Source organism: Hypomesus transpacificus, unplaced genomic scaffold (genome assembly GCF_021917145.1).
Source record: "Hypomesus transpacificus isolate Combined female unplaced genomic scaffold, fHypTra1 scaffold_226, whole genome shotgun sequence".
Lineage (NCBI taxonomy): Eukaryota > Metazoa > Chordata > Actinopteri > Osmeriformes > Osmeridae > Hypomesus > Hypomesus transpacificus.
In genome coordinates, this window is record NW_025813761.1 from 4040 (window position 1) to 13540 (window position 9501).

A 9501-nucleotide genomic window follows, 5' to 3' on the forward strand; every position below is an offset into this window, starting at 1 on the left:
AGAGGAAGGGGAGTGAATGAAAGGAGAGAGAGAGAAAGAGAAAAGGGAGTTTCACCCTGCAGGGGTTGTCCTCTTAAACCAGCAAGGGCAGCAAAGACACACACACACACACACACACAAACACACACACACACACACACACACAAACACAATTTCTACGAGGTTGAGATGGTTCTAGTTACATACCAGTGTTTTGCGTGACAGCTTCACTGAAAGCCAACTGACAACCCAAGTGACATCAAGTGTAAGACCAAGATCACTGCAGAGCCAAATCTATCAACTCGTTCAATTCAGTCCTACACTCTGACGTCCTTCCACATTTTGGATCTGGTATCCAGACACTGCAACGTGGCAACAAACAGATTTGCAGAAGCCCGATTCCTACTTTTAACAGCATGGGCGGAAAAAAACGAAAAAATCTTTGGTCCTGGCCGTTCACCTTCACCATGCTGAGCCCCCAGCTGGTCTACTGAAAGGTAGTCTTCCCCCTGCTCTTCCTCTATGGAGAAGCCTGTAATATGGCACATAATTACCAGGAATGTGTCTCCTAGCTAGGTTCAGTGATGCTCCCCCTAGGCTCTCATTATCAGGAGTTCTGGCTGGCCTCTTAAACATCAAACGTTGCTTTGTGCCAGAGGTCTGGCTACCCCTTAGCCCCACGGCAAGCCCTCTGTGTGTGTGTGTGTGTCAGACTAATGTTCCCTTCCTAGTAAGAAACAACGACTTCCTGACACAAGGTTAATTGAAAAGACTTTGTTCCCTTTGTTTTAAGGGAGTTTGCGAGTCTCTCTCACACGCACACACATGCCCTCGTGTGCGCGACCGGCTATTGTTCGTTTTCCTTCATCTGTTAGCAGCTTTTATCTCACACGTTCACCTTCTGGGATCGATCCGACGACATTTCGCACCCCATGGGGCTGTGGCAGTACGAGAGAGAGAGAGAGAGAGAGAGAGAGAGAGAGAGAGAGAGAGCGAGAGGACAGACAGAGAGAGAGAGAGAGAGAGAGAGAGAGAGAGAGAGAGAGAGAGAGAGAGAGAGAGAGAGAGAGACAGACAGAGAGAGAGAGAGAGAGAGAGAGAGAGAGAGAGAGAGAGAGAGAGAGAGAGAGAGAGACAGACAGAGAGAGAGAGAGAGAGAGAGAGAGAGAGAGAGAGAGAGAGAGAGAGAGAGAGAGAGAGAGAGAGAGCTCCCTGGAGTGGGAGGGCCACGTCCAGCGCTACACACAACAAACCGCAGTCGAGAATACCTCAGCCTATTCAAACAACAGCTTACACCATCCAGCATTATCAGGCCCTCTGAAAAAGCTTGAGGGTCATCGGCAATCAATTTCTTCTTTTCACTACCTCAAAAGAACTAAAAATACACCTCGGTCATTGGCGCTGTCACAGAAGATGGTAATTAGCCCTGCTAAGTGATCCACCGTAGCTGTGGTTAAACCTCTAAACAGAAAATGTTGTTTTGTACTTGCTTTTGTTCCGATATCTCTTTGAAAAATGCGCGTTGAACTGCAGAGCCTCTGTAAACTTCCCACAAGGCCCCTTGAAGAGGTCTGGGTATAGCTCAGTGAATGAGCATTGAGCGCAGATTAAGTTTGTCCCAGGGTCAAACCCCCCCCCCCCCTCCCCTCCCTTGTATGTCACTTGGTATGAGAGTCTGCAAAATGAACACGTTTCATTATTGACGATAAGAGAAATCAGACTTTGTCGGTTCACAAAGCCCGAAATGAATATCAAGCCGGGAACCTTGTGAGGAGGAGGTGATGTGGAGTGTAAGAATAAGAGACGATGGAGCGCGAGGGGGTTATAAAAGGGCGATGACTCACCGTTGTCTTCCACGGAGAAGTGGAAGAGGTCCGTCGTGGCGTTCTCGTCACTCCTCAGCACGTAGCAGATCTTCAGGTCGTCGACGTCAGCTGAGGCGGAAGCACAAGGCAAGAGGGAAGATTTCGATGAGGAACAACGTATGTTTATTGGGAGCGTTGCCCCCGGGGGCCACACTGTATATCTGCCATACTCACTACTGTACATGACGGTGTGTGTTTTAACCAGGAACGATTCTACAGCTCGTTAACTGTGAAAAAGAGCTCTCTTCAAAACGTGCAGATTGAAGTGTGCTAGACCAGATGAAAACAGCACCAAGTACAATGCGAGAGATAATTATTTGGGGGGGGGGAGGGAGAGATGTTGAAAGCTTTCATGTGCAATTTCATATCGGTACAATACAAATTCTTGAATGCACTTTGAAGTTTGGCATTAAGGTTTGCTGACCCTCTCTGCCATACCGTCGTATCATAGAGGAAAGCTGTCCTACATCGGTTTTCCTCAAACAGCAGGGCCCTTCGTTTTTACAAAGACTCTAATTCCTTTCTGGGCTCAGAGTGAGTCATTCGAAAGCATGCAGCATTTAAAAGACAGGGATTTGTTTTTATTGCATCCTCAACTGTCTGTACTTAACCGTAAAACCATCAAACGACACAACTCCCGCCCCCGTAAAAAGAAAATCTTGTCAGGTAAACTAAGTGTCTGTTGCGTCAAACCAGGTGACAGCCGAACCCTTTAATGACAGACGGGGGAGAAGAATGTTAAGAACAGGAATCCGGGGAGAGCAGGGAAGAGATCTCATTCCTTCACACCTGTTTTCCTCAAACCCTTCGGAATTACAGGGTTTCTCTGGCGAATGTTTTCCACAATACCCCAGAAAGGTGTGTTTTGCGGAGTGTAGAAAAATCATTGACACCATTCAGCCTCGGCCCATCTGAACCATAACCTTCAATAATAGATGTTAAAGGGGGGAAGGTCATTAAAGTGTAAAACCTCTCACTGCTGGGATGCAGCTCAAACGTCTTTCGGCGCTTCCTCCACTTACACAGACTCCTTCACTAACGCTGCGAGGGGTGCATCTCAAACATCTCAACCCGCTTCCTCACCTTACCTTCCTCACCCTCCTTTCGCCTACACTGATATGGTACCACACAAAAACAGCACGAGTGAGGTAACCTCCATTTTATTTCAGTCTCTTCCTTTCCACGTCTGTCTGGTATAAATTAATGTCAGAGGGCAGGTGATAAGTAAACAGTAGAAAGATGAAGGAGCTATACAGTTTGGGAGATGCAGCCCTCTGCCAGGCAGTAAATCCCGTCTCATACAAAGTCAACACTGTGAACCGGCGGTGCTCTGATAATCAAATATTTAAAGAGGTTCCCTCGTGGGATGTGCCCTTGGAAATGGGAAGAGTAAATAAAGAAGGAAGGATTGTCTCTTTCGCCCGACTGCCTCCTCTGATGAGAATGTTTGCTCAGCGCCCCCCTTCTTCCCTTTCTATCCTTCTCTTTTTCCCTCCGTTCCCTCGCTCCCTTTTTACCTGCTTTCCTACCCCTCTCATCTATTCCCATCACAATCTCTTTTTCGCTCTCTCCCTCTCTCTCCCTCTCTCTCTCTGTCTCGATCTATCACGCACACACGCACAAACACTGTTTCCTCATCTGTGCCCTTTTCCCAAGACAGAGACTCTCTGGTAGCTGTCAGAAGTGTTTCTCTTCTCCAGACGCTCCTCTCGTTAATATTCGCAGCCTCTTTTGCCTTATTGGCTGCCCCAAGACCCTCTCCTGGCTTTAGGTGAGAGAATTGTTAACAACGAGCACAGCATACAGAACAGGATGGCTTCTGCATTTGTAAAGATTCAAATTAATCACTGCCATTTAATTGATTGCTTCTCAAAAGACACAATGAATCTTGAACACACAATGTAAACAAAGCCACCTCGGAATGGCAACTCAAATGTCATCCAATCTCTGAAAGGTCTCTGCCGGCCCTGACCCTGTTTCCAGTGATCTGTGACTTCATGCACTGCCTCTTTTAGCAAACCACTGTCCTGAACATCTGAAGAGAACATCTCCCTAGAGACTAAAGTCATTCAATTATTCATCCTTAACCGTCCGAGAGACCTTTGCGTGAAACGTCAGGCCCCTTCTTCACCAGGCTAATTACAGTTGGATGAGGGAGGCATATCTAAATTAGCCCTGCAGATAAAGCAGTAACTGCTTGATTCCCATGTCCATAGTTGCCAAAGAGAGTAATAATTATACATTGTAGATTAAATCTGCACTATGCACTGTGTGGTTCAAAAATTGTAGCCTAGGCCTAGGAAATATGTGAATGGTATCCATTAACTATTTAGTGGACAGACACGTTTCCGCTCTAACGCTCCCACAGATGTCTAACTCAACAACCACAACTCATCCAAAACATTTAAAATGCACACTGAATTACATGCCGATGTTTGAGAGAGAACCGGTTTTGTTCCGGAGCTTACCTTGAGTGAATGTGTTGACAGAGTCGTTCCCTCGTCCCAGGTCAACGATGTAGCCATGCTTCGGCGCGGTTGTGATGTGGAACACCAGGGAGATGGGTCTGCTGTCTCTGTCCTCTGCCCTCAGCACCTTGGAGCTGATGGGGAAACCGAGGTGACCAGTAGACAGGATCTTCAACGTGGGGGCCCCTTTGTTCACCACAATCTGAGGGACGCCGTTGTCGATGGCCACCACGGTGATCCTCATGGTTTGAGGACGGTGGGTCTCGAACACTGTGTCGGGAAACACGTAGAAGTCGGTGTGCGTGCCGTCGGTGATGGTGAAGGAGAAGGAGTCCTCGGAAGACTCGGTGCCGTCGTGTTTGTAGCTGATGAGGTTTTCGTTCAGGTCCTGTTTGGTGAAGGTGGTCACCGGCGTGGACTGGTTGTAGAGCAGTTTCCCGTGCACGGGCAGCTGGGTGACCGAGAACTTCAGCAGCCGTTCCGCCGTGTCCTGGTCTTCAGCCGTGAGCTCAAACGGCGTGATCAGCTTACTCTGACCCTCGGTGACAAGCAGTTGATGGATGGTCAAGACCGGCTTCTTGTTGTCTACGTCCACGATGGAGACCCTGAAGGTGCGGAACACCGGGTTGTAGCCGTCGGTCACTTCGAACTCAAAGCTGTCCATCTTGACCTCGTCGTCCGAGGTGTGGATGTAGTAGACCTTGCTTCCTGCTAGCTGCAGCTGGGTGAAGGAAGCGATGGGCATCCCTGGGGTGTCCGTGCACTCCAAGTGCCCTCTGACGGGGGCCCTGGTTATCGTGAAGATCAGGTGCTCGTCTGGACTGTTGAGATCGGTGGTGCTGAGCAGGTCTGTGGTCAAGGTCACTCTGCCACCCTCTTTCAGCGATACGCCTTTGCTGACTACGTCCGGGAACACCATGTCGATGCTGCCCACCGTGATGTAGAAGTAGCGGTCGATCAACGGGTTCAAACCGTCTGTGACGTCGAACTTGATGAGGTCACGAATGCCCTCCTGACCGTTGTGGATGTAAGAGATCAACCCTTGGTCCACTTCGGCCTGTGTGAAGTTCATGCCTACTGTGATGTTCCGTGCAGATGTTCCACCAAGACCCGAGGAACGTGACGTTCTACTATCACCTCTTACTTGCCTCTGCAGAATGCCCTGACTAGGTCCAAAGCTAATGACATATGCGAGGGTGCTATCCTCGGAATCTAAATCGGTGGCTTTCAAGACGTCGTTGGTGATGGCCTTGGTCTCCCCTATCTCGATCTCCAGACCGTCGTTGATCTGCATTCTTGGGGTCTCATCATCCACAGGGATAATCATGACAATGGCCGTTTTCTCGACATAATATTTCCCATCGGTGAGGATGACGTTGAAGCTGTCCTCCGTGGTCTCTGAGTCGTCGTGCTCATAAATGATACTGGAGGATTCTCTTATCTTCTCTAAAGTGAAGTTGGTCACTAAGACTGAACCTGTGGCTAGCTGGTTGAGAACGGAGCCATGTTTGGGCTGTTTGGAGATGATGAAGGTCAGCTCCTCTGATGGAATGTCCGCATCGCCCCCGTTCAGGATCGGAGTGTCGATAACTATGTTCATCCCTTCCATCACAACGATCTCCCTCAAGTAAATCTCCGGTTTCTCATCATTGGTGGGAATGATAACGATTGGAAAGAAGTGCTTCTCAGAGAAGTTGGTTCCATCAGAACACCTGAATGTGAATCTGTCCTCCAGTGGCTCCACGCCTTTGTGGATACTCTGAACGTAATAAATGTTGCTTTCCCCGACATCCCTGATGGTGAAGGCACTGATTGCTGTGCCAGACCTGGACTTCTCTGAACCTGGAGCTGGAGAGATGTTCTCCAAGTAGCCAGACGTGGGTTGAACGATGATGGTGCACATTACATCTTCACTGGGCGTGTCCTTGTCTTTAGCATCCAGGTGATGGAGACCTACGGGGTATTTGTCAGCCTCTAGCACACTGAACTGATTCCCAAGGATCACCTCAGGGGCTTGACTATCAACGGGGAGAATGGTGACATGGACACGGACGCCGTTGACCTTGTTCCCGCCTACGGTCCACTCATCAGACATGTCTGTCAGGGTCAAGTTGAACCCGTCCTCCTTGGAAGCCTGGCCTATCTCTCCGCCGGTGTGCGCGTACACCACCAATCCGTTGATGATGTCGGCCTGAGTGAACCTACCGGCGGGCACCCCTTTGACCAGGATCTCCCCCGACGAAGGCGCGTCCTCCACGATGAAGGTCAGCTGCAGGTCGTCGGTGTCCTCGTCGCGCCCCTGAATGACGCTGGTCGTGATCTCTGTGGCGCCGTTCTCCAGGACGTCCACGTGGGAGCCCACGGTGCCAGGCGGCAAGCTGACCGTGGGTGTCTCGTCGTCGACCGGCTTCACCGTGACTTTTACGGTAACCGTGACGACGTGGATGCCGTCGCTGACGTCCAACTGGAACGCGTCGTTGGCCGCCTCGTCCCCGTTGTGGACGTAGACAACGTTGCCGTCCGAGATGTCCTCTAATGTGAAGACGCCTCTTTTGGGCAGGTTGGCGAAAGTCACCTGGACGTGCCCGTGGAGAGGGGTCTGGCTGAGGGTGAAAGATATCTGCTCATTGTCTGTGTCTGGATCAGTGGTATCCATCTCCGCACGGGAGATCACGTGCATGCCGCGCTCAAACACGGTGAAGCCGGTGTTGGTGATCTGTGGCGGCTTGTTGTTAACTGGCTGCAGGAAGACGATGAACGCTCCTTCCACACTGTTGCCGGACGTGTCTTCGACGGAGTAGCGGAACTGCACCACGTGGGCCGTGATGCCCAACTCCAGGTCGGGAGGGCTGTAGGAGATCTTGTGATGGTTGATCTGAGCCTGGGTGAACTCGGTGACCTCCGTGTCGGGCCTCTCGGTTAGAACCAACGACCCGAACACAACCGGGCTGTTTTCGTCTGTGTCGGTGGGAGGCAGGACGACTGTGTACTTCAGATCTCGGTCTTCCGAGTCCAGGTCAGTGTAGCGGAGGACGTCCTTGCTAAAATGAGTGAGCTGGTACTCGTGAACCGTCATCTGCAGGGTGGTGCCGGGGAACAGCACAGGTGGAACGTCGTCGATGGGTAGGATCCGGGCGACGAAGGTGCTCTTCTCCGACACGTTAGGAGGGTCATTATCATCCTGAACCGTGAAGACAAACTGGTCCATGACCGTGTCGGTGTTATGGGGGCCTGTGTGTCTGTAAAACAGTTTGCCATCGGTGATGTCTTTCTGAAGCCATTCTGTCACCTCTTTCTCGTACACCTCGTGCACAGCGTTGAACCTCCACGAGGAGGGGTCTTCAGGGGCTTCGGACTGTCGTAGCAGTAAGACCCCAATGGTGGACAGAGGAGGGATGATTGTGAACTTGATGGTCGAGTCCTCAGAGTCGATGTCAGCCGCGCTGAGCGTGAGAGGGGAGATGGGAATCATCTGGTTCTTGAACAGCACCAGCCCGGTGTTGGCGTTGACGATCGGCGGTTCGTCGTCCGTCGGAACGACCGTGATGGGGAACAGGAACTCGACATTGTGTTTCCCGTCCGTCATCCTGAAGATGATGTTGTCGCTGTAGGTGTCGCTCCCATCGTGCTGGTACACGACGACCCCGGACGCCAGGTCGGCCGACGTGAAGAACTTCCTGTGGGAGCCCAGGATGGTGAGGTGGCCGTGGCGGAGCCCGTCGACCACCGTTACCGTGACGCTCTCCAGGTTGTCCTCGTCGCTGATCTCGAGGTTGTGGGCGCTGAAGAGCGGGCGGTACTGGCCTTCGTAGAGGAGTTGGCCGGTGTTGCGCGTGACCACGGGGGCCAAGGTGTTCATGGGCTTCACCACGATCATGAACGCAAACGGATCCGAGACGGCGTCCTCTGTGTCCACCACCACAAACTCTATCTGGAAAATTCTCTCAGTGTCCGAGTCAAGAGAAGGGGGCTTGTAGGCTATCTTCAGGTCCCGTAGGTCTCTTTGATAGAATGACGTGATGGGGAGGTTTCTGTCATCTGTGCTGACTATGTAGCCCTCTTCGTAGGACAAAGGAGAGGTGATGTTGAATATGAGATCATTCGGGTCTGACTCTCTGTCCTCTGCCGCTAGCATGTCCGGGGTGAGAGCTGTCATGACAAACTGACTGACCTCCATCATCATCATGGCCACAAAGCTTGGCTTGGGTGCCGTGTTTTCCTGTCCCTCTTTAATGCGCACCATCAGATTGAAATATTCCTGTTTGAGCAAATTGCCTTCTTTGTCACGTAATTCAACAATCATGGGAACATGGTCCCTGTTTGGAGACTTGTGCTTAAACGTGTGCTCATAGCGTATGTTCGCCTCAGTGAATTCATCACAGTCCATCATATTGGCAAGTTTGCTTTCGTCAATAAGTCTTCCGTATCTAGGGAGCGCGCTGCCGCTAGCCAGCGATGTCACCTGGCATTTGTGCGAGTCTCTGTCATAAGTAAATTCCAACGTCTTTTTATCTATTGGGTTACTAACTCCATTGAGTTTATCTACTTGGAGAGGCATGTTTTTTGTTAACAATTCAAGTTGCGTAAAGACGACCTCTACCTCCATCATGAAAGGGATGATAACGGTATCAGCCTGGGTGTCATACCTGAGCTGCAGCCTCACTCTGTCCTTGGCAGGACTCCTTGAGCCGAAGTGTGTGTATGTCACATCGTTTGGTCCGAAATCGCAGGGAAACTTTTTGGGAGCGAGATGTCCTGGTCTCTGCGATAAAGGATCATTATCCAGAACGGTAACGCTGCATCGGTCGCCGGGCTGCTGTTGAATAACCAGATCATTGATAGGATCGATGAAAACAGATCTTCCTATAGGCACTCGTATTCCGTTGTTAGCCACCAATATTTCATCTTCCAATAGTTCTGGCCTCAGCGCATAAGATAATCCATAACTATCCTGCACCTGTGCTGAAACGGTTCTCGTTAGAGAGACAACCAGGATGAAAAGTCTAGAGAAAAACATTGTGACACCGAATGTAATCCAGGAAAGTCTGTGTTATCCAAATATTGGAGAAGTGTCTGGTCTATTTGCCATACAGGTAGAATCCTGAGAAGAAGTGATATCAGGTGAGCGAGAGAGAAATGGAAAGTCCCGTGCATGAAACTGCACGGGTGGGCGACATTCTCAAAGCGAC

At 50.6% G+C, this 9501-nt stretch overlaps 1 protein-coding gene across 1 annotated transcript; it reads right to left on the minus strand.

Moving 5' to 3' along the window:
- Positions 1-1823: 1823 nt before the first annotated feature.
- LOC124462563 (FRAS1-related extracellular matrix protein 2-like) lies at positions 1824-9501 on the minus strand (the record flags this gene model as incomplete). Its single annotated transcript, XM_047014169.1, has 2 exons — positions 4313-9501; positions 1824-1913 (listed from the first exon to the last, which is right to left on the minus strand). Coding segments are annotated over exons 1-2 (5107 nt in total), but the record flags the coding sequence as incomplete, so codon positions are not given.